This window comes from Artibeus jamaicensis, unplaced genomic scaffold (assembly GCF_021234435.1).
Source record: "Artibeus jamaicensis isolate MK-2021 breed Jamaican fruit bat unplaced genomic scaffold, CSHL_Jam_final contig_240, whole genome shotgun sequence".
Lineage (NCBI taxonomy): Eukaryota > Metazoa > Chordata > Mammalia > Chiroptera > Phyllostomidae > Artibeus > Artibeus jamaicensis.
Window position 1 is genome coordinate 16,813,027 of NW_026521506.1, and position 25,703 is coordinate 16,838,729.

At 43.2% G+C, this 25,703-nt stretch overlaps 1 protein-coding gene and 1 non-coding gene across 4 annotated transcripts; both read right to left on the reverse strand.

Annotated features, from left to right (window-relative positions):
* Nucleotides 1-280: 280 nt before the first annotated feature.
* RBMX (RNA binding motif protein X-linked) lies at nt 281-5,943 on the reverse strand. Of its 3 annotated transcripts, none has more exons than XM_037157055.2 (9): nt 5,758-5,943; nt 4,348-4,475; nt 4,044-4,150; nt 3,387-3,558; nt 2,779-2,931; nt 1,696-1,810; nt 1,471-1,614; nt 1,314-1,396; nt 281-689 (listed from the first exon to the last, which is right to left on the reverse strand). In XM_037157055.2, the coding sequence occupies exons 2-9, from the start codon at nt 4,454-4,456 to the stop codon at nt 379-381; spliced, it is 1,194 nt and encodes a 397-aa protein (XP_037012950.1). In that variant the 5' UTR covers nt 4,457-4,475; nt 5,758-5,943; the 3' UTR covers nt 281-378. The 3 variants fall into 3 exon arrangements, with proteins under 3 accessions (XP_037012950.1, XP_037012951.1, XP_037012952.1); XM_037157056.2 differs by having other exon boundaries at nt 4,348-4,478; XM_037157057.2 differs by having other exon boundaries at nt 1,471-1,596; nt 5,758-5,942.
* Nucleotides 4,229-4,296, reverse strand: LOC119058112 (small nucleolar RNA SNORD61). The gene has a single exon (XR_005084201.1). It is a non-coding gene; the product is annotated as a small nucleolar RNA SNORD61 (small nucleolar RNA).
* Nucleotides 5,944-25,703: the final 19,760 nt, after the last annotated feature.

Consider the following 25,703-nt stretch of genomic DNA (forward strand, 5'->3'; position numbering starts at 1 on the left):
AGGCTGAGGGATTCATCTTTCCATTTTAGATGGCTAGATATTTGTAGAAAATCTTATAGAATTGCTTGCCTCATTTACTGGGAAAAAATTAGAAAGTGGCCCTTTAGGGACACTTTTACTTGGAAAATTACAACACTAGTACACAAGTCAAGCCTTAACACATTTAACATTTGCTTGTAAGAAAGCAATGCCTTAAGATTAAACATGTTTTACTTTTCTCCTCACAAGAACATAAAAATTATGGAAGGGGAACTTAACAGGAAATTTAAAAAAGGTAACACAATTTTTTCTTTTAGTAGTCCTTGGGTAGTTATGACAGAATAGGTTCCACTTTTTGTTTGTTTCTTTGAACAGGGATTTTGGTCCAAAGTTTTGTTTTTAATATCTGCTTCTGCCTCCCCCTCTATCAGATCGGCTTCCTCCACGGCCACCACCCCTTGGTGCTCCGCGGCTTGAACTGCTGTAGGAATCACGTGGAGGAGGGTACCCCCTTTCCATAGAAGGGGGAAGCCCTCTTTCTTGTCTGCCAACCCGATCACGACCACTTGAGTAGAGATCACTTCGGCTGCTTGAGTAACTGTCTCGACTTCCACCATATCCGTCACGTGAGCTGCTGTAATCATCATAGCGACTGCTTCCACCATAAGATGGCGGGGGCCCTCGTGTAGGTGGAGCACTACGTGAGTTACCTGCAGGGTCAATGGTCAGGTAATATGGCAACACTATAAATTGTATATATACAACATTTAAATCTGAATTTACAGAATTTCTGTATTAAACGTTTACTTTCTCAACTGGGAGGTTTTAAACTCTGCCATTGCTGGCCATTAACAGGGATTTGCTCATTTGCTGAGATATGGAAATGGATGGGTTTTAATGTTTGTTTGAAAAGACTGAAGACGGTGTGTATTTCAAGAGGATATTCCAGACAGCTTGTTATTTTATAGTAGACACTCAGCCACTTTCCAGTGATAAGTTGCAATTTTGAACTGTAGACTTTCCTTCATATTGGAATGGTAAACATTTGATGTTGTTAATAAAATTTTTAAATTGTACTTTCACTGTTGGGGGAAAACACATAAGGCTGCCAATTTAAGCAAGCAAAATCCCCTCCAAAGCAAGCAAACAGCCTCAAAAAAAATTAGAAAAAACAAAAGCCCCTCACAAAACTAGGAAAAGCCCAGCTTATAGTTATCCCCTTAAAAGCAAGCAAACATCCCTTTAAAAGCAAGCACCACACAGCCTAGTAAACTGGCTCATGAACCTAAAAACTCAAGCTGGTGATATTCAAAGACACTAAACCAGTATCTTACCATAACTGTCATATGAATCCCTGTAGGAACCACCACTTGGATGATCTGAATAGTCACGATCACGACCATAGCCATCTCTATCACTAAATTAAGAGAAAAACCTGTCAGTCCCAGAATATCAAATTTCACAGCAAAACCACGAGGGGAAGTTATTTACCTATACCCTCTTGATGGATAGTCATCACGTGAACTGGAATGACCATAATCACGGTAAGTATAATCTCTTGGTGGTGGTGCATAATCTCTTGTATCACGAGAACTTGGGTAATCTCTGCTTGAATAGCTACAAAAATAAAAATAACTTGGTTTACACTTTTAGTGAGCTCCTCCTCCCTTTGACACTAATTATTAATGAGACAAAGCTACTACTTTTTTCTGTTACCTGTCTTTAGTAGAATATCCATCATCTCTTGGGGACAAATAAACATCTCTACGAGAAGGCAGGGGTTCCCTTCGAGGCGGGCCTCCATAACTATCTCTTCCACGTGATACAGGAGCTTAAGAAAAAATAATCATTATTAAAATATACCCAAAGAAAAAATTAAAATGTGAATTTATACCCAGACAATGAAAACTAGTGATTAAGTGACATATAACATGTAAGTAAATCAAGATATTTTATTCTCTATAACCTTTTATGTTATGGTGACAGGATATTTTAATTATTTTTCAACTACAGTATTCTATTTTACTCCCATCCCAGCCCTCCCCCGTGCCCCCCACCTCCCTCCCCTTTCCACCCCCTTAGTTGTTGTCTATGTGTCCTTGATACTAGTTCCTGTAAATCCCTCCCCTTTTCCCCCTGAAATTCCCTCCCCTCCCCTCTCCGGTCCCTGTCCCCGTTCTTGATTTCGGTGTAGTTTTTATTTTGCTTGCTTGTTTTGTTGTTTAGTCTCCTGTTAAAGGTGAGATCATATGGTATTTGTCTTTCAACACCTGGCTTATTTCACTCAGCATAATGCTTTCCAGTTCCATCCATGTTGTTGCAAAGGGTAGTAGTTCCTTCTTTCTCTCTGCTGCATAGAATTCCATTGTATATATGTACCGTAGTTTTTGATCCATTCATTTACCGACGGGCACCTAGGTTGCTTCCAGCTCTTGGCTATTGTAAATTGTGCTGCTATGAACATTGGGGTGCATAGGTTCTTTTGGATTGGTATTTTAGGGTTCTTAGGATATAGTCCCAGCAATGGAACTGCTGGGTCATAAGGCAGGTCCATTTTTAGTTTTCACAGAAAATTCCATACTGTTTTCCATAATGGTTGTACCAGTCTGCATTTCCCACCAACAATGAACTAGGGACCCCTTTTCCCCCACAACCTCTCCAACATTTGTTGTTTGTTGCTTTGTTTATGATAGCCATTCTGACTGGTGTAAGGTGGTATCTCATTGTGGTTTTAATTTGCATCTCTCTGATAGCTAGCAATATTGAGCATCTAGGATATATTGTTAATGGAACATTTACCTCTTCCTCCCATGCCACTGCTGCTGCGAACTGGTCCTGAAGGAGCAGATCTTTTAGGAGGAGGACCCCCACTTCTTGGGGGTGGTCCTCTTTTTACTGGAAGTGGTCCCCTGGAAGAACTCATGTTGAAATTCATGGAATAGCCACCATCATCTACAACAGAACAGAAAAATATGTCAATACTCTTTAGAAAAAGCGATAAAAAGATCTTTGCTGGATCATATTTGTTTAGTTGGGAAATCTTGCTTTAATTTTCACTTTTACAAGACTAAGAATAAAGTCTACATAGACTAGTAAAATAAAACGAAGGGTAGCCTTAATTTTAATATGCCAAGCATCTATGAAATTTTAATCTGCCCAAGCTCCCATGCCTATCAAAATATTTCTGCAAGTGCTTTTTTCCAACAGAGTAAAACTACCTGGATAGTTTAGTCTCCATTATTTAAAAAACACTATTGTTTTCAAGTCATTATCACTTTAGTAGATAAGCATGTGTTCTCAATTGCCAAAGCTGGCCCCTTTCAACAAAGACTTAACCAAAGCACACATGGTGGAGGTTTGCAGTTCCTAAGTAATATACCAAGTCTGAGATAGGCCCAAGTCATTACCCATGTGTCCTCCACGTGAGGGAGGTCCCCTGGTTCCTCCACTTCCTCCTCTTCCGCCTCTAAGGCCTCTTGGAGGGCCTCTGCTTCTTGGAGGTGGAGGTGGTCCACGCCTACCACTTTCAAATGATGGTTTAGTGGCTTGTTCTACCTTGATGGCTTTTCCATCTAAGGACTAAATGATATCAAAGTGGTTAATTACATTAATGTTTAGAAAGAACTGGTAGAAGACCCACTGTGCATTGTAACACTAGTACCCCTCAAAATGTAATAAAACTACTTTTTCATTTACTTAAAATGCCTACTAGTCTTTAAGTCTTCTACTGATGGTTTGAAGCAAATATGGTAGGTCCACTGCATTACTAGTAGGTAGTATTTTAAACAAGGCCAGCTATCAACTTTTCAAAACTAATAACCCAAAATAAAAGGCAGGCTACTAAAGCAGTTCACAAATCCCAGGTAAAGTAAACACAACATTCTGAATTCTTGTTACAGTGAAATCTGTAAATCTGGTTATAAAGTTACAAAGGGCTAAGATCATAGGGTCCTGGAAAGGTACACACTCAAAAACAAAATTGAAGAGATGCCCTAGGCCAGAGCTGGCTAATGCTGTGCTATTTTACACACTAGTAAACACTATCGGTGTGCAGACAATCTCACCTTTCCATTCATGTCTCTGGCTGCATCCTTAGCATCTGCTGGGCTTTCAAAGGTGACAAAAGCAAATCCTCTTGATTTGTTGGTCTCACGATCTTTCATCAGAAGTACTAAAAAAAGTTATTTTTAGGGTTAAGAAAGTGTTATTCTAATAAGAATGCATTAAAAAAAATGAATCTTTAAAAAAAAAGCTCAGAACTTCTTAGAGGACAAAATGATCATTTCAGATGATCACTGCAATTAAATTCATCACAGCTTCCCTTTTTAATTACAAAATAGCCCAGCAAATACTTTCAGATAAACTCACCTTCCACTATTCGTCCATATTTGCCAAATACTGCTTCAAGGGCTTTCTCATTTGTTTCTGTATTGAGGCCACCAATGAAGAGCTTTCCCGGGCGATCAGCTTCAACCATTTTACCCCCTGGTGCGAGTCTACTGAAAAAGAGTATAGTATTATCTTTCCCAGATAAGTTCCTCAAGTTTATCGGACATGAATTTCTATTGGGGTCTATTTTTGTTTTACTGAAACCACTACTCTTTAATAACTAAAGAAACCAAAAGCAGTATTTTCTAAACATCGGGAGGAAACCCAAATTAATTAGTTAAGCCATAACAGTTTGCACTACACTGGTTAAAGGACCAACTTAATTTTTGCCTTTACCCTTAATCTACCTTGCAGTTTTAGTCGCGTATCGGCTACTCGGCATTTGAAAAAGTTTTAGTTTTAATCCCAGATTTCCAGCCTTTTAAAAATACAATTACATCCTAATCACCCTAAAGACTGACTCATTCAAGGTCACAGACCAGATGCAGATCCTTAACACCGAGCACTGTTCCAAAACTTTGTATTTTACCATTAGGTGTCCACAGTAAATTTATTAAAAAATTTAAAGTTTGAGGCAAGTTCTGTCTTTCCTTTTAACTCAGCCCTTGGCCGGCCGAAAAGGTCACAAAAACTTTAAAGTGCCAAAAATTATTTCATAATAAATAATGGAACATGAAAACCCTGTGTCGCTCAACATTCCATGACTGCAGCAGAACCCAATTGAAAACCATCTTTAAAAAACCATGAAATCCTGGCTGGCGTGGCACAGTGGATTGAGTGGGCCTACGAAGTAAAGGGTGGCCGGTTTGATTCCCAGTCAGGGCACATGCCTGGGTTGCAGGCCAGATTTCCAGTTTGGGGCATCTAAGAGGCAACGATAAACTGATGCTTCTCTCCCTCTAAAAATAAACTAAAAAAAAAAAAAAAAAAAAAAACGTGGAAAACACAAAATGGCGACACTTGGACTCAACCCAGAACAACCGACACCGGCCAGAGGAGTAACTTTTATCCGTAACAACGGCTGCTAAAATTCAAAGGGATTCCTCTCCGAGGTATAAATGAACAACGACCCCGTGTACAAGTGCACGTGCCCATCCATAGTGCCGGCGCCATCCTAATGCAGGCACCGCGGTGGCGCGGTATGTCCTCGTCCAGCTGCATCCCTGACCTCCGCTACTATCCCCGTAGGCAACAGCCGAACTTTCTCGAGTGATGCGACCAAAACGACCACTACATTTGTATCCCTTCGACAAGCTCAGCTATAACTAAATAGGTCGGCACCTTTGGGTTCTTAAAATGGCGCCCGTCAGCCCCATCTCCTGGGAGATAATCCGAAATTCTAAAATGGCAAGAGTGGCTGGAAAAATGCTACTGAAAAGATACACTTACCGTAGGGGTGACGACGGTTCCAAGCTCCTATGAGCTCCCCGACAGAGGTTTCCTAGCCGCTCAGCACGAGGGAGAGCCAATGGCTCCCAAGACGGAAGAAAGAACCAGCTGGAACTACTGCGCAACGAGGGCGAACAAAGGAGACAGCAAACTTTATACTGCCCGGGAACGAGGCTGAAGGACCCGGATGAAAACGGAGCTCAGAATTTGAAACGCAAGAAAAGTGTGGGGGAGGAGAGTTCCCAGTCTTCCCATTGGCTATCTTCTCTATCATTCACTCTTATCTCCACCCCCTTTTCCGGACTCGCAGTTTTTTGGCCCGCGCAGGTTTTAACCGTCTTCCCAGCCCCCACCTTTGCTCCCCCCAAACCCGCGTTTTTGCTTTCTGCTAAAATGGTTGGTAGGCCGCAGTTAATCAAGAACCGAAATTATTGCGTGTTCTACTGAGCCAGGCACAGTGCTAAACGTTAACACCCCATACCTCACTTAATTCTCAAAACTAGCGTGATTAGGGTAGATATTCCCATGCCAATTTTGCGGAAATGGAAAACAAAGAACTTTAGATAATAAAGTATATTTTACCAAAAATGTGTTTAACAAGAATTTTCGGTGAATGGGTGAAATTCTGATAAATGTCAGATGGGGAGAAAACAACATAAAAATGGCAGCAAGTAAACTGAACACCTAAGTGGCAGGCTCTGGGCTAGGCCATGAGAATATAACCCAGAACAAGCGAGACAAGGGCAAGACACCTCCATGGTAAGGCTGCCAGATTTAGCAAATAAAAATACAGGACACCACGTTAATTTGAAGTTCGGATAATTTTTTTCAGTGTAAGTATGTCCCAATATCATGTACAAAATAACCTTATTTTACTGTTTATCTGAACTTCAAAATTAACTGGGCATTCTGTATTTTATCTGCCTATCCTACTGGAGAAGGGATTACAAAAATTAAAGATTTTGTAGTTTCTTTAAAAACAAACAATAAATCCAATTAAAACAACTGCATGTGGTGATTAATGCCAGATAGGGCAGTAAACTAGATGCCTTGATGGACAGTATTTGGGAGACCAAATTTGATATAGACATCAGGAAGGTCTACCTGGAGAGGTGACTTTGGAGATCAGATCCGAAGGGCAAAAAGGAACCAGCTATGGAAAAGCTGAGGGGAGAGTTTTCAGGAAGACAGGGCTAAGCACAAAGTGAGGTTAATTGTCTCCACATATCAAGGGACTGAAAGAGATCCAGAGTGACAGGAATTTAAGTGTCATAAAATGAGGGAGTCAAGGTAAGCAGAATGTCTTCAAATCCATTAAAAGATTGCAGGGCTTAAGTGTGGAAGCAGAGACAAACAGCAGTGTCTACTAAAATTCAAAGGGATTCCTTTCCAAGGTATAAAAGAACAATGACCCCATGTACAAGTGCACGTACCCATCCACAGTGCCAACGCCATCCCAATGCAAGTACCACACTGGAGAGTGTCATACTGCAAATAGATCAGGAGAGAGGATGGTGACTTGAATTAAGGTTGTGACAGTGGACATAGGGAGAAAAGAACAATTGCTGGGTATACACACCAGGTAGTATGGACAGAATTTGCTAATGAATCACACAGGAAAGGAGGGAGGGTTGGGATTGAGGAAATGGGAAGTCATTAGTAGGTGATGGCCATTTACCAAAATGGTTGCAAAGAAGACAGTTTCAGATGTAGGGGTTGAGAAATCTGATGCTCAGAGATCAGGGCTAAGTTCTCGCTTTAGAAGTGGTAATAAATGCCCTGACCAGTGTGACTCAGTTGGTTGGGAATCGTCCCTCGAAGCTAAAGGTCACTAGTTTATTCCTGGTCAGGGGACATGCCTTCAGTTGTAGATTAGGTCCACAGACAGGCCACATTTGGGAGGCAATAGGTCCCCAGTAGGGAGTGCATAAGAGACAACCACACATTGATGTTTCTCTCCCACTCTTCCTCCCTCCCTACCCCTCTCTCTAAAAATAAATAAATAAAATATTTTAAAAAATTAAAAGGTTAGTATTTTATTTATTTATTTTTAGAGAGAGGGGGAAGGGGGGAGAGAGAAAAAGGGAGAGAAACATTGATGTGCAAGAGAAACATCTATCGGTTCCCTCTCACATGCCCCCAACTTCGGACCTGGCCCACAACCCAAGCATGTGCCTTGATCTGGAATGGAACCAGTAATCTTCTGCTTTGTTGGATGATGTCCAGCCCACTGAGACACAATGGTCAGGTCCAGATTTCATCTTAAAGAGATCATGGAGTCTGTAGCCCAGAGAGTGTATTGGAGGAAAGAGAGGGAAAAAGCAGGGTATAGCTGATGTAATTCAGGAGACAGAAGATGTGGCTGAGCTGCGTATGAGGGACTCCAGCCAACCTGCAGTTCACTAAACAGATGTTACACTGCCCAAAACTAATTGCTGAATCCCATTCCTCCTCCCTACAGATGGTCTAGATCAGGGGTGTCAAATTCATTTTCACCAGGGGCCACATCAGCCTTGTGCTTGTCTTCAAAGGGCCGAATGTAATTTTAGGACTGTATCAATGCAACTACTCCTTAACTAGGGGCAAGGAGCTCGGTACAGCCACCAGGTAGAAACAAGGTGTCAGTCTGGATAAAACAAGTGGAGGGCCGGGTTTGGCCTGAGGGCCTTATATTTGCCACCGGTGGTCTACATTTTTCTCTTCTTTCTCTTCTTTCTTTGGATTATCACTAAATATAGTTACATTTTCTCTATTTTATTTTATATTACATTTTCTCTTTTAAAAAATATTTTTTATCCATTATGCTATTATAGTTGTCCCATTTCCTCCCCTTTATTCTCCTCTGCCCTGCACATCCTCTCCCACCTACATTCCCCCCTTTAGTTCATGTCCATGGGTCATACAGATAAGTTCTTTGGATTCTACATTTTCTATACTATTTTTAACCTCCCTCGTCTATTTTCTACCTACTATTTATGCTACTTATTCTCTGTACTTTTTCTCCCTCTGTCCCTCCACTCCCCCACTAATAACCCTCCATGTGATCTCCATTTCTGTGATTCTGTTCCTATTCTAGTTGTTGGGATTTTTTAGGTTCGGTTGTTAATAACTGTGAGTTTATTGTCCTTTCACTGTTCATATTTTTTATCTTTTTTTTCTTAGATAAGTCCCTTTAGCATTTCATATAATAAGGGCTTGGTGATGATGAACTCCTTGAACTTGACCCTATCTGAGAAGCACTTTATCTGCCCTTCCATTCTAAATGATAGCTTTGCTGGATAGAGTAATCTTGGATGTAGGTCCTTGCCTTTCATGACTTTGAATACTTCTTTCTAGCAGCTTCTTGCCTGCAAAATTTCTCTTGAGAAATCAGCTGACAGTCTTACAGGCCCTCCTTTGTAGGTAACTGCCTCCTTTTCTCTTGCTGCATTTAACACTCTCCTTATCTTTAATCTTGGGTAATGTAATTATGATGTGCCTTGGTGTGTTCCTCCTTGGGTCCAACTTCTTTGGGACTCTGAGATTCCTGGACTTTCTGGAAGTCTATTTCCTTGGCCAGATTGGGGACATTCTCCATTATGTTTTCAAATAAATTTTCTATTTCTTGGTCTTCCTTTTCTCCTCTGGCACTCCTATGATTCAGATGTTGGAACATTTAAAGATATCCTAGAGGTTCCTAAGCCTCTCCTCATTTTTTTGAATTCTTGTTTCTTCATTCTGTTCTGGTTGAATGTTTATTTCTTCCTTCTGCTCCAAACCGTTGATCTGAGTCCCAGCTTCCTTCCCATCACTGTTGGTTCCCTGTATATTTTTCTTTATTTCACTTTTCATTACTTCCTCTAATTTGGGACCATGTTCATCCAATTCTGTGAGTATCCTAATCACCAAGGTTTTGAAATGTGCATATGATAGGTTGGCTATCTCTTCATCACTTAGTTGTATTTTTTCTGGAACTTTGATCTTTTCTTTCATTCGGGCCATTTCTTTTGCCTCAGTGCACCTGTTAGGTAGTGAGGGGTGCAGCCTTAGATGTTCAGCAGGGCAGGGCAATCCACATCATTGCACTGTGGCACTGTACATGAGGGAGGGGTCTGAGAGGGAATAATGCCACTTGTTCAGCTCTCTGCCAGCTTTCAGTTACTTCCACTGCCACCCACAAGCAAACTGGGCCCTTCTGGTGCTAATTCCTCAGTGGGTGGTTTTGTGTACATTCTAGGACCCTGTAGGTCTCGCCAATAAACTCTCCTGTGAGAGTAGTAGTTTCTCCCATTGCTGCCTCAACTCCCACAAGTGTTTTCAGTCAGAGGCTTTGAGGCTTTACTTCCACATACTGGAACCCTGGGTTTTGCAGTCTGTCTTGATCCCTAGTTGTTCCTCCTGATTTATCTGCCCCAAAATGTGGGACTGCCCAGTCCACAAGCCACTGCCTCACCTGCTCCACCAGCAGGCCCCAGTCCTCCAGCCACTGTCTTGCTATGAGTCCTTTCTGCCCGGCTGCCTGTCTCCACCCATCCTACCAGTCTGGATGAGTGTATCTTCTTTAGCTCCTTGGTTGTCAGACTTCCATACAGTTAGATTTTCTGTCAGTTCTGGTTGTTTTTTATTTTTAAGTTTGTTGGTGTCCTTGTTTTGATTGTGTGAGGAGGTATAATGTGTCTACCTACACCTCCATCTTGGCTGGAAGTCCCATTTTCTCTTTTCTGTAATTTTCCCTTGATATATTATTTCTCTCCTGATACCATCGCAATGATTGACAGATTGAGTCAAGCAATATTACTTTGCTACTAGATATCATTGGAATATAATCAGTGGTAAATAAGTGTTGGCTAAATGACTTGCAAGTTCTTTTTATCCTCCATGATATTTATTATGAGATGCATACCTAGAAAATTACATGTTGAATACTGGTGGTTTTGTCTTTAATCCCAAGTTATCTTTACAGAGCTCACCTTTTTAAATTAATACAAACAACAATGAAACAAATTGAAAACATAACTTTAAAATCTTCAACCAGTTAAATGATTAATAAATAATCCCCAGTCATCAACTAGAAATCACTCTGGATAAGTATACTGAAGCTCTCCTATCAGACTTGCATTTTTACATGAAGGGCAGATGTAAGGTGACTCTGTTATGGGGTGACTCCAGTTATGCTTCTTTTCCAAAGTACATAAAGATACCCTGCCAACGTGTTCTAAAAATGTCTGTTATCTGGTATGAAGGAAAAAAAAACAGGAAGGGAAGAAAGAATTTTGTGTGATTAAAGATTGGGAGACTTTCCAAACCACTTTTAAGTAGCCACTGTCCAGAAGATAGCTTTAGCTACAACAAGCAAGGAATAAAAATATTTCAATAAGATATGATTCTGATATCTATATAGGAACTGGCTGAATGAAGGAAGATACAATTCTACTGTATCTTTCTCCATAATGGAGATGATGTATTTTAAGCACACTTAATACTTGATTAAGAGGAACCGAAGTATGCCTTAAGAAATATTTCAAAGAAGAGGGTGGGGAAAGATAGATTTTTCAATAAATTGTGTCAAGACAATTAGAGAGGCATTTATTTTTTTCATTAAAAAATTTTTATTGTTGTTGAAGTACAGTTGTCTCCATTTTCCTACCACCACTCTCCCTCTCCCCAACCATCCCCACCTCCCACCCTCAATCTTATCCCCCTTTGGCTTTGTCCATGTGTCCTTTATACATGTTCCTTGACAACCCTTACTTCTTTTCCCCCATTCTCCCCTCCCACCTCCCCTCTGGTTACCATCAGTTTGTTCTTAATTCTAATGTCTCTGGGACTATTTTGCTTGCTTGTTTGTATTGTTGATTAGGTCCCAGTTAAAGGTAAGATCATATAGTATTTATCTTTCATCGCCTGGCTTATTTCACTTAGCATAATGCTCTCCAGATCCATCCATGCTATCCCAAAGGGTAGGAGCTCCTTCTTTCTCTCTGCTGCATAGTGTTCCATCGTGTAAATGTACGATTGTTGTTTGATCCATTCATTTACTGATGGGTACTTAGGTTGCTTCCAGCACTTGACAATTGTAAATTGTGCTGCTATGAACATTGGGGTGCTTAGAATCTTCTGAATTAGTGTTTCAGGATTCTTAGTGTATAGTCCCAGTAGTGGAATTGCCAGGTCAAAAGGTAGTTCAATTTTTAGTTTTCTGAGGAAATTCCATACTGTTTTTCATAGTGGTCACACCAGTCTGCATTCCCACCAACAGTATAGTAGGGTTCCCTTTTCTCTACAACCTCACCAGCACTTGTTGTTTGTTGATTTGGTTGTGATGGCCTTTATGACCAGTGTGAAGTGGTATCTCATTGTGGTTTTAATTTGCATCTCTTTCATGAGAGCCATTTAAAGGGAAAAATATGAATTCATACTACACTGCTTACCTAAGACAAATTCTAGGTCAAAGATTGAAATGTAAAAGATAGTTATTAGAAGAAAAATGGGTAGATGCATTTATAACCTTGTTATGAGGACCACTCATCTATTCATTCATTTAGCAAATATTTATCTAGTACCTTTTATGTGCCAGTAGTTTTAGATGCTGAGAATAAATATATCAGTGAACAAAAACACCTAAGTTCCTGCCTAAGTAGAGCTAACATTTTATTGAGGAGGAATATATAATAAGCAGCAATTCAAATAAATAAATTATAAAGACTATTTGAAGATGAAAAATGCTATATAAGAAATAGAGCATAGGCCCTGGCTGGTGTAGCTCAGTGGATTGAGTGCAGGCCTGTGAACCAAACAACCGCAGTTCGATTCCCAGTCAGAGCACATGCCTGCGTTGCAGCCCAGTTCCCAGCAGGGGACACAGGAGAGGCAATCACACATCAATATTTCTCTCCCTCTGTTATACCCAGCTAGGAAAATTACAGCTAGGGCATTACCCAACCCTAAATCTGCAGTTCCTGGAACAGGGTAATGAACAAACATCCGGGAACAATTGGGTTTAAAATTCTAGCCAAATAAGGTAACTAACCCAGCCCGCCAGAAAGTGCCCGCCAGCAGCAGCACCCACCAATCAGGGACCCTCGCCGTTTTTAAATAAGCCAATAGCTAACCGCCACCTCTGCTTCTGTATGCCTTTGCTTGCTTGCTAGAAAATATAAATACCCAGTAGTCTGTAAGCCAGGCGCGACTTCCATTTTGTAGCTCTGAGTAGCTACGTGACTCCGGTCACAGTTGGGGAAGTTCGCCCCTGCGCAGGAAAATCTTTGGCCATTAAAATTTTTATCAATTCGGTTCCGGACTCCAAAAGTGTGTATTTACCCACCGATCGTCTACAACATTTGGGGGCTCATCCGGGATCTACATACACTCGGAAGACCATCAACCGCCGGACCTGGTAAGTTTCGGCAGAACTGGGGTACCCCGATCTTGGAAACGGTCTAGACCTCTTGAGCCCCGAGGGGGTAGGTGGACGCTACCGGCAGACCCACGGGGGATTCCCAAGGAGAGGACGCTCTCGGGAATCGGAGCTAGGCTCCCGCGACTGGGTCGCAATTGGTTTCGGTTTTCGTGCCGCGTTGCACAGCGATATTGTGGTTGCGTGAAAGGATTTGTGTCTGTGTGGGCGCCTTTTGTTGTTTGTCCAGAAATTGTGTCTAAAATTATATGTGTTCCCTCTAGGCTTAACAACTCTTTTAGTAGCCCTAGGACTCTGGGAGATCACCGAGGTCTCCCGCCGCAATTCCAAGATGGGACAGGGAGGATCTACGCCCAAGACCGCGCTTGAATGCCTCCTAAATAATTTTTCTGATTTTCAGAAGCGCTCCCGGGGTTATGGGGGCCCGCCGCCCGACCCTGAGGTACTGCGAACCTTCAGTGAACTAGAATGGCCCACCTTCAACGTAGGGTGGCCCACTGAGGGGACCTTCGATCTTCCCATCTTATATGCAGTACAGAGAGTAGTATACCAGGTACCTCATCCGGACCAGATGGTATACATCGACGTTTGGGTGGACATAGCCACTGAGCGTCCAGGTTACATCCGGCCATGCCAGCCTGACCAGAGGAGGATGCAGCGCAGTGTCTGTGTTGCGGCGAGGGGGGGTAGTAGAGCCTGCCGCCCGAGGGGACAGTGAGCCCCGGTCCCGGGTTCAGCTAAGGAAAAGCCTCGTTTATACCCAGTTCCCTCTGAAGCCCCGGAGTACCCCTTGATCAAGCCTACTGCGGTGCCACCCTACAATCCTCCGCAACCAGATTCCACCATGGGAGGTGACCTCAGGAGCCCGCCCCATACCAGGGGCGGGACACCATAAGGGTTGGCTCAGCAGGGAGGCGCCGCCATTCTGCCTCTCCGTGAGGTGCCGCCTGGCCCAGATGCACCAGCACAGGCACCACCTCGACTAGTCTATGTTCCTTTTTCAACCAGTGACCTGTATAATTGGAAACTCCAGAATCCTCCTTTTTCTGAAAAACCCCAAGGCCTCATTTCCCTTTTAGAAACCATTTTCAGGACCCACCAGCCAACCTGGGATGACTGCCAGCAGATACTCCAGACCCTTTTCACCTCTGAGGAAAGGGACCGAATTATGAGAGAAGCAGCCAAGGCTGTGACGGGAGAAGAGATGGGTACCGAAGAAGGGAGGAGGGAGGTAGAGGATGTCCTTCCCAGTCAACCCCCAGATTGGAATCCTAATTCGAGTGGGGGAAGGGAGGCGCTACTCCAGTATCGCCGGGCTCTACTACGGGGGCTCAAGGCAGCAGCTAAGAAGCCTACTAATTTTAGTAAAGTTAGTGAAGTAATCCAAGGTAGGGAGGAATCACCAGCCGCCTTCCTAGAGAGGCTTATTGAAGCCTACAGGGTTTATACCCCACTAGACCCTCAGGCACCTGAGAACAGGAGACTACTCAATATAGCCTTTGTAACTCAGGCAGCTTCAGATATTAGGAAGAAGTTACAGAAAATAGAAGGATTCGAAAGGGAGAATATTAGCAAATTATTAGAGATAGCACAAAAGGTTTTCATCAATAGGGATGATCCTGAGATTGGTAGGGCAAAGGAAGTAGCCAAGATCTTAATTGCCGCCCAGAACCCAGCCCCGAAGGGTGCAGGGAAAACGGAGTCAGGACTAGGACAGCAACGGGCGCCAATAGGCAAGAACCAGTGCGCTTTCTGAAAGAAGAATGGACATTGGAAGCGTGAGTGCCCAGAGTTGCAAGCCAAGGTAGCTCAGCAAAGGACGGGGGCTCCTGTCCTTCTCCAGACTCTAGACTGACAGGGCCGGGGCTCCATCCCAGTTGGCTCCCAGGAGCCCGTGGTCACCCTACAGGTCGAAGGGAAACCTGTCAATTTCCTAATAGACACGGGAGCCACCTTTTCAGTTTTAAAGCAACCCAAAGGACAACTCCAGAAGGCAACTACAAAAATTGTAGGGGCAACAGGCAAGGAGGAGGCATACCCTTGGACCACAGCTTGAGTAACCGATTTAGGGTTGGGCACCATCACGCACTCATTCCTAGTAATTCCAGACTGTCCGTATCCGCTCGGGAGAGACTTGTTGCAGAAGCTACAGGCCACCATCACCTTTAGGCGAGATTCGGAGCAGGAGAGTAATGAGGCCTCTCAAGAAGGAATGAGGCTAGAAGTCACTGTGCCCTTGTCGGAAGAATACCTACTTGCCCCCCTCCAGGAAGGTAAGGCAGAGGGCGGGGTCCCTGAGGACTTACTAGCTGAGGTTCTGGGGGTCTGGGTGGAGACCAATCCCCCGGGACTAGCTGTTCATCAGTCACCAGTAGTAGTCCAGCTGAAGGCCACAGCTACCCCCATTCGGGTCCGACAATACCCAGTGCCAGCGCGCGCTAAGCAGGGTATTGCTCAGCGCCTGAAGCGCCTCCTGTCGGCGGGCATTCACTGCGAGAATGCCAGTCTACGTGGAACACTCCCTTGCTGCCTGTCCAGAAGCTGGGGACCCAGGATTACCGCCCTGTCCAGGACCTGAGGGAAGTAAACTCGCGGGTAGAAACTATCCACCCGACTGTGCCTAACCCTTACACCTTACTCAGTTCGTTGCCTCCAACGTACACTTTTTACTCCATACTAGACTTAAAGGATGCCTTTTTCTGCATTCCCTCAGCCCTGCAGAGTCAGGATATGTTTGCCTTTGAGTGGAACGACCCGGAAAACGGCCTATTAGGCCAGTATACCTGGACGCGTCTACCACAAGGGTTCAAAAACTCACCTACCCTTTTTGGTGAAGCCCTAGGCCGAGACTTGCAGCCCTTCCATGCCAGCCATCCTACCGCCGTGCTCCTGCAGCATGTAGATGACCTCCTGATTGCCACAACAGACCACCAGGAATGCCGTGCCGCTACCAAGGAGCTACTACAGGAACTAGAAGGAATGGGGTATCACGTCTCTGCCAAAAAGGCCCAAATTGTTCAACAAACCGTAAGTTACCTAGGGTATGACTTGCGTAAAGGTCAGAGGGCTCTCTCTGATCAACGCATCCAAACAGTCCTCCAGATCCCCGAGCCCACATTGAAAAGGCAAGTACAGGAATTCCTAGGGGCAGTAGGATACTGTCGGCTCTGGATCCTAGGATTCGCAGAACTAGCCAGGCCCCTCCACGAAATAAGGAGAGGGAGCGAGGAGACGTTTACTTGGACTAACAAGGAAAGACAGGCCTTCTAGGCCTTAAAGGAGGCCTTAACTACTGCCCCCGCTCTTGCTCTCCCAGATGCCACTAAGCCATTCCAGCTCTTTATAGCCGAGAAGAAGGGGGTAGCCCTAGGAGTACTAAGTCAAGAATTAGGCCCCTGGAGAAGACCCGTGGCCTACCTCTCCAGGAAATTAGACCCTGTAGCCTCCGGCTGGCCGGCGTGCCTGCGGGCACTAGCAGCCACCTCCTTGCTAGTCAAGGAAGCTATCAAATTGACTTTAGGGCAAGATATCCAAGTTATTGGAGAGCATTATTTAGAACAAATTTTGCGGGCTCCCCCAGATAGGTGGCTCTCTAATGCGAGGCTAACTCAATATCAGGCCCAACTGCTGAATCCTCCAGCTGTCCAGTTCCTAAAGACGACTGCCTTAAACCCGGCGACCCTGCTACCTGTACCCAACTCCTCGATTGTCCATAACTGTTCTCAGGTATTAGAGACTATAACTGGCTCACGCCCCGACCTGCGTGACCAGGCCTATGAAAAGCCTGACTTAGTCCTCTTTACCGATGGAAGCAGCTATGTCCTAAATGGTGAGAGGATAGCAGGGGCCTCAGTAACCACCGAGGAAGAAATAGTCTGGCAAAAGGCTTTGCCGGCAGGGACATCAGCTCAGCGAGCAGAGCTAATTGGCCTCACTGAGGCCCTCAGACTGGCAAAAGGGAAAACGGTCAACATCTATACCGACAGCCGGTATACCTTCGCCACCGCGCACGTCCACGGAGCCATCTACAAGGAGAGGGGCCTCCTCACTTCTGGAGGTAAAGAAATTAAGAATAAACAAGAGATCCTGGACTTGCTAGACTCCATTTGGCTACCTAGCAAGGTAGCAATTATCCACTGCAAAGGGCATCAGAAAGGTGAGTCCTCCATCAATCGAGGAAACAACCTAGCTGATGCGGCAGCTCGGGAAGCTGCCGTCAAGACAGAGAAGGTGCTTCCAATAGTGCCCAAGCCAGAGCTACCATCCAAACCCAGATACACCCCTGACGAGGAGCAAGCAGGCCTTCAAGCTGGAGGGGTTAAGGACTCTGCTGGATGGATAATACTACCTGACTCCAAGATCCATCTACCTCTAGGGGTACTACGGGTGGTAGTACAAGATCTCCATTCTAGCACCCATTTAGGTCAGACTCGATTAGAACAATTGATAAGAAAATATTACTCAGGATCAAAGATAAGAGAAATCGTTCATTCAGTTACTACTAGGTGTCAGATCTGTGCTAAGGTCAATGCACAGAACAAGAAATTCCCCCTTAGTTAGATATAGAGGAAAAAGCCCAGGTGAGCTATGGGAAATAGATTTTACAGAAATGGTAAGAGGAAAATCTGGGTATAAGTATCTCTTAGTACTAGTAGACACCTATTCAGGATGGGTGGAGGCTTTCCCCACAAAAGGGGAAACCGCCTCCACTGTGTGCAAACTCTTACTGAGAGAAATTATCCCCAGATACAGACTTCCATTAGCCATGGGATCAGACAATGGCCCAGCTTTCGTTTCGAAGGTATCTCAAGAGCTAGCCACTAGGTTAAAGATAGAATGGAAGCTCCATTGTATTTATAGGCCTCAGAGCTCAGGCCAAGTAGAAAGGATGAATAGAACTCTAAAGGAAACCATAATAAAACTAAAAGAGGAGACCAGCGACAACTGGGTAGAGCTACTCCCCTTTCGCCCTTTTTAGAGTGAGATGCACCCCTTATACTGGATCCTGGACCCCTTATGAGATAATGTTTGGACAACCTGTCCCCATTATCCCCAAACTTTCCAGTGAAGAAATAGCCAGCACAAATCATAACTTCCTTAAGTCCCTCCAGGCTTTGCAACATGTGTGACAGGAGATACGAGTCCTATGCCACCAGCCTCCAGCTGAGACAACCCGATGGCCAGCTCCACCTGAACCAGGACAATGGATCTGGGTCCTTAACCATCACCAGGGAAGCCTAGAGCCGAGGTGGATTGGCCCCTTCCAGGTCCTGCTCAGCACCCTCTCTGCAGTACGAGTAGCAGAGAAGCCCTAGTGGATTCACCTATCACACATGAAGCCAGCCCAGCCCCCGGAGGACCACCAAGGAACATGGCAGATCAGCAAAGACCCCGAGCAACCGCTAAGACTGAAATTTCTCAAACAGTAAGACTTTTCCTGCTTGTAGTAACTCTGCCCCTAACCTGTGGAGGATTCCAAGCTAGCCCCAAGGACCTCCACGCAGCCCTTTTTGGACCACCCTGTGAGTGTAGAGGAGGAACTCGTACTGACTATGCCATGCCCTCCTCCTATACACGGACCACTATAGCTTACCTAGCCTATTCTAGAACCTCCACAGGAGTCAGCCAGCCCAAATGGGTATGTGTACCAAATCCTACATGGTTTCCTCCCTCTCTTACTCCCCTTGCTAGGGCCTTTACTAACAGTAATATTAATTTTAACAATAGGACCCATGATATTAAACAAAGTGTTTGCGTTCATCAAAGACAGAATAGATGCTGTCAAGCTAATGGTCCTATCCCAACCCTACACCATCTTACCCCAAGAAGATGAGTCAATGGTTTGACCACCTCCCCACAGAAAAGGGGGGAGTGTTATACCCAGCTAGGAAAATTACAGCTAGGGCATTACCCAACCCTAAATCTGCAGTTCCTGGAACAGGGTAATGAACAAACATCCGGGAACAATTGGGTTTAAAATTCTAGCCAAATAAGGTAACTAACCCAGGCCACCAGAAAGTGCCCGCCAGCAGCAGCAGCACCCACCAATCAGGGACCCTCGCCGTTTTTAAATAAGCCAATAGCTAACCGCCACCTCTGCTTCTGTATGCCTTTGCTTACTTGCTAGAAAATATAAATACCCAGTAGTCTGTAAGCCAGGCACGACTTCCATTTTGTAGCTCTGAGCAGCTATGTGACTCCGGTCACAGTTGGGGAAGTTCGCCCCTGCGCAGGAAAATCTTTGGCCATTAAAATTTTTATCAATTCGGTTCCGGACTCCGAGAGTGTGTATTTACCCGCCAATCGTCTACAACACCTCTCTCCTTCCCTTCCCCTCTAAAGATAAATAAATAAAATCTAAAAAGAAAAAAGCATAGTGAGTGGCAGTGGTTAGGAGCATAGGAGTGGAACCATGCAAAATTAAAAGGGGTGATAAAAGTTGACCTCACTAAGAAGGTGGCACCGAAGCAATGATAGAAGAGGGAATAAGTCCTGTGGGGGAAGAGCATGCCAGGAAGACTGACGCATAGCTGCTACCTGCCATGTTCTAAGAACAGCAAGTAGGCTAGTGTGGCTGAAACTGAGTGAAGGAGTGGAAAAGTAGTAAGTAATAAGGTTCTTAAGGAGCAGTGGAGTCAGATCACATAGGTCTTTGTAGACTAAATACTTTGCCTTTGTCAGGGAGGAAAAATAATTTTCCTCTTGGTTTCTAGGTTCTTGTCTAAGACCCTCTTGTAATAAAAGAGAGATTAACATGAGGAAAACAGAAGTTTAATAACATGTAAATCTCCTGTATACATGGGAGAGATACAGGAAAACTGAGTAATTACCCAAAATGACCCAACCTATTATCTTAAATACCATCTTCAGTTAAATGCAAAAGAAGATTAGGGCAAGGGAGGCAGTTATGGGGGAAGTTATCAGGAAAATCACAGCAAATAAGGGCATGGTTGTTTTGCAGACCTAAATCCTGCCCTCTCCAGTAATGACAGTTTCAAAAGATTTGGTAATCCTTTTCTTGCTACCTAGAAGGAGATACCCTTACCAATGCAGATTTCCCTTATAAATGTAAATGTCTCTAACAAAAGGGTAACTTCTTCTAAGGTTTCAGAGCTTTTCCTGTGTCTGCTGTTTCTTAAAAACCATCAAGTCAAAAAAAAAGCCATCAATGCAAAATAATTCTTATTTTTAAAGAATTTATTTTTTAGAGAGAGGGGAAGGAAGGGAGAAAGAGAGGTAGAGAAATATCAATATGTGGTTCCCTCTCACGTGGCTGCCACTGGGGACCTGGCCTTCAACCCAGGAATGTGCCTTGACTGGGAATGGAACCGGTGACCCTTTGGTTTGCAAGCCAGTGCTCAATCCACTAAGCCACACCAGCCAGGGCAACATGCAAAATAATTCTTATGCCAGAGATTTATTTTGGAGTGGTAAATTCTGCTCCCTTTTACCTTTTATGTGATTGCAATCAGGAGTCACTGGAGGGCCTTGAGCAGAGGAGTGACATATCTGTCTTACCTCATAACAGGATCATTTTGGCTGCTGTGCCAGGATATACTCCAGGCAGCAAGGGTGAAAGCATGGAGACCATCAAAAGAGGATTGTAATAGTACGTTGAATTAAGGAGAAAGCAGTGGAGGTGATGAGAAGCTGTCATATTCTGAACATATTTTGAAGGTAGAGTCAAAAGAACTTCCTGACACAAAGTCCAGATGGCATGAATGGAAAAAATTGATTCATTTGACTATAATAAAAGCGTATATTTATTCTCACACTAGTTTGATGGTTCATTTTTTTCAAGTGGATCCTTAAATATTAGCCTTTTTTCAATCTTGTTGCTAGACCCTCTTGTGTTTTCATTCTGTCCTCACTGCTAGGTAAATCTTATTCATTCCCAAGATGTCCACTACAATAAATATCCTTATGACTCTTATGCCAAATCTCTCCCTTAAACTCCTCAATATGCACATCACACTTCCTGTCTGACATTACCACTTGGTTACCTCAAATTATGAGATCTATCCAGAAGGTATCCAGCCATGTAATATGAAAAATGGAGACATTTATTGAAGAAAATACAAGATACAAGAAACATTATACATAGGACAATGATGCCTCAGTTCCCTTCCAAGTAGGCACCTTGGGACCTCACACAGTTCTCCCAATAGCCATCAGCTGCCCCATCATATTTTCCTGAATCTCATGGATGGTCTGAAATCTCTTCCCTTTCAAAGGTGATTTAGTTTTGGGAAAAGCCAGAAGTCTCAGGGTGCCAGATCAGGGCTGTAGTTTGGCTGAATCACCTGAGTGATGTGATGTTTTGCCAAAACCTCTGCATGAGACATGATGCATGAGTGGGCACATTGTTGTGATGAAGCTGCCAATCACTAGTTGCCCATAGTTGCAGCCTTCAAAATCATCCAAATAGGTTCTGCAGAGGAGTGTTCAAGTTTCATGCAAATTTTATGCAGATTTGTTGCTCTGCTCACTCAGTCATTTATAAATGGGATGGTCACACAGTGCACATGCTCACTCGATGGTGTCTACCATCCCCACTGACTAGTAAAGTGAAGTCATCATTGTTCACGTATGTGCATTCAGTCCACTCTCCTTGGCTGCCATGTTACATCGATGTCACACAAACCATTGTCATTATATTAACAATAGCTGGATTTTTTCCAGACGTTTTACATTAACACATTGCTTTGTCAGATATTTATTGGGTACCTATTATGTATAAGGCACTATGGTAGGAACTGGTATACACTGATTAAATAAAATGGACTTGGCCCATGCCCTCATGAAGTTGACATTCTAGTGGAAGCTTGTGTGAGAAAATAAATAATAAAACAAAATTTAAAACTAGTGAAAACCAGTATGAAGAAAAGAAGTTGCAGTAATAGAGAATAACAAAAAAAGTTTGTGCAGTTGTGCATTTGTACAGATGACATGATAATGTACATAAAAAATTCTACAGATTCCACCAAAAAAACTATTTGACCTAGTAAGTGAATTTAGCAAAACAGGGGGATACAAAGTCAATATTTAGAAATGAAGGGCATTTTTTTGTACATTGACAATGACATATCAGAAACAGAAATCAGGAAAAAAAAATCCCATCTAATATAGCAACAATAAAAAAAAGTAGCTAGGAATTAGATATCTGACCAAGGAAGTAGAAGACTTGTACTCAGAAAACTGCACAACACTGAAGAAAGAAATTAAGGAAGACACAAACAAATGGAAACATTTACCATGCTCATGGATTGGAAGAATTAACATCATCAAAATGTCCATACTACCCAAAGCAATTTATAGATTCAATGCAGTCCCTATTAAAATACCAATGACATATTTCACAGATCTAGAACAGATATTTCAAAAATTTATATAGAACCATAAATGATCCCAAATCACCACAAAAATTTTGAGAAAGAACTATGTAGCAGGGATCACAATACCTGATATCACACTGTATTATTACAAGGCCACTGTAATCAAAACAGTCTGGTACTGGCATAAGAACAAACACATAGATCAAAGGAACAGAATAGAAAGCCCACAAATAAACCCAAGTTTCTATGGTCAGTGAATATTCAACAAAGGGGGTAGAAGCATAAAATGAGTAAAAATAGCCTCTTCAACAAATTGTGTTGGGAGATCTGGACAGCTACATGACAAAAAATGAAACTCAACCACAAACTTATCCCAGGGGTGTCAAATTCATTTTTACCAGGGGCCACATCAGCTTCATTGCTGCCTTCAAAGGGCTGAATATAATTTTAGGACTGTATAAATTCAATATTCCTTAACAGTTAAGCAAGACCTCAGTGCTGCTGCTGGATAGAAACAAGGTGCCAGGCCAGATAAAACGAGGTGGAGGGCCGGATTTGGCCTGCGGGCATTGCATTTTCCACCTGTGACTTACATCATATACAAAAATAAACTCAAGTTGGATAAAAGACTTAAATATAAGTCCCAGCACCATTAAAGTCCTAGAGGAGAACATAGGCAGGGAAATCTCAGATATTCCAAGAAGCAACATTTTCACTGATATGTCCCCTAGAGCAAGGGACATAAAGGAAAAAATAAACAAATGGGACCTCATCAAAATAGAAAGCTTCTGCACAGCCAAAGAAAACATCAGCAAAATGAAGAGAACCAACTGTATGGGGAAATATATTTGTAAATGATACCTTGTTGTAGACCGCTCTGCCTGGTTCTAGGAATTGTATCTCTACCCCTTGTGGCTAAGGGCAAGGGATGACCTTTGGAATGCAAGCCACAGGAGACAAAGCTTGTCTCTGGTAGCAAAGGCTGCCTCAGTTTCCTCTCCCTGCCCCCAAAGCTTGGTTGGAAGTCAATGGTGGGTAAGACCCCTCACAGCAGGTGGCAACCTAAGCCAGACTCGATTACATGGGAGGCCTTCATGGAAGGACTGGGGTGGGGGGATGGCTGCAACAGGGAGCAATGGAGTCTCACTCCCCCCCACCCCCCCACTTTGACAAAGCCCGAGGAGTCCCCATGTTCTTTGGGAGAAGCGCTTCCTGGCTCTAATCCCCTGAAGCCTGAATACCTGTTGGGGAGAGGTGTAGCTCCTTGCCTTGCTAGAGCGTGTCCTGGGGAAAAAAATCTGGCATCACAAAGATTTCCTGATAAACCTGTGAAATCTGCTCTGCTAGGAGTGCTTTCATTCATATGTTAAGGGTTTGAGCAGTAAACCCTAAAACTCTGTTCCTGACAGACTCTGAAGCCCTCAGATTTCTTTCAAATATTATCTATTGTTTGATCCTTGCCACCCTGTATTCATGTGTATTAGAACCCAATAGAGGGCCCTGGGGGAGGGGGCTCGAGGCCTTTTTCTCCTTGGAGAAACTGACCGCTGCTGGCCTTTTCCCCCTGAGAAGCTGGCTACTGCTCACGACCTTTTTCCTCTGGGAATATGGCCACTTCTCCTCCCCAAGCAGATCACATCATATCTCAGTCATGATTACTGTCATCCGTGGTGGCTGGGGGGACTTGTGAGGAAAGTTGCCCCCATGATACCTCAGACAAGGGTTTGATCTCCAAAATATATAAAGAACTCACATGACTCCACTCCAGGAAGACAAAAAACCCAAGTAAAAAGTGGGCAAAGATCCTGAACAGACATTTCTCCAAGGAGGACTTAGAGAAGGCCCAGAGATGTATGAAAAGATGCTCAACATCACTAGTCATCAGAGAGATGCAAATTAAAACCACGATGAGATACCACTTCACACTGGTCAGAATGGCCATCATAACCTAATCAACAAACAGCAAATGCTGGCAAGGTTGTGGAGAAAAGGGAACCCTAGTACACTGTTAGTGGGAATGCAGACGGGTACAGCCACTATGGAAAACAGTATGGGTTTTCCTCAGAAAACTAAAAACGGAACTGCCTTTTGACCTGGCAATTTCAATGCTGAGATTATACCCTAAGAATCCTGAAAGACCTATTCAAAAGAACCTATGCAACCCAATGTTTACAGCAGCACAGTTTACAATAGCCAAGTGCTAGAAGCAATCTAAGTGCCCATCAGTAAATGAATGGATCAAACAACAATGGTACATTTACATGATGGAATACTATGCAGCAGAGAGAAAGGAGTCCTACCCTTGGTGTCCTACCCTTTGGGACAGCATGGATGGATCTGCAGAGCATTATGCTAAGTGAAATAAGGGAGACAGTGAAAGACAAATACCTTATGATCTCACCTTTTAGTGGAACCTAATCAACAAAACAAACAAGCAAGCAAAATAGAACCAGAGACATTGAAATTAAGAACAAACTGACAGCAATCAGATGGGAGTTGGGAGTGGATAATGAGAGAAAGAGGGAAGTGTTGTCAGGAACATATATAAAGGGTACATGGACAAAGCCAAAAGTAAGTAAGATGGAGGGTGGGAGTGGGGATGGCTGGGGTGTGGTGGGGTGTAGTGATGGGGGAAAATGGAGACAATTGTACTGGAATAGTAATAAAAAGAGAGAAAAATAAAAAATATTAATTTCTTTTCAAAGAAATTGAATTTTACATTTTAAAAGCCTTGCAGATTTTGCATTTCATACCACAATATAGCCCCACTTGTTTTGCTGTTGCTTTTATTGCACAGCATCTAATCAAGTGAAGTTCATTTTGGAAACATAAGGCTTATTTAGTATTTGACATTCAATGTAATGCACCATATAGTCTTAAGAAGAAATACACAATCATATCAATTGATGCTAAAGATTGGATAAAATTCAATATCCAGTCATGATAGAAACTCTTGGCAAAGTAGGTAGGGAAAGGAACTCTCTTAAACTGATAAAGTGCAACTGTATAAAGCCTATAGCTAATATCATACTTATGTGTGAAAGCTAATACTATTCCCCTAAGATGGAGAGCAAAGCAAGGGTGTCAACTCTCAACACTTTTATTCAACATCATATTGGAAATCCCAGCCAGTGCAACAAGGAAAGAAAAGGAAACAAAAGGAATACAAATAGGAAAAGAAATAAAATTATTCCTATTTGCATACAATATGAGAA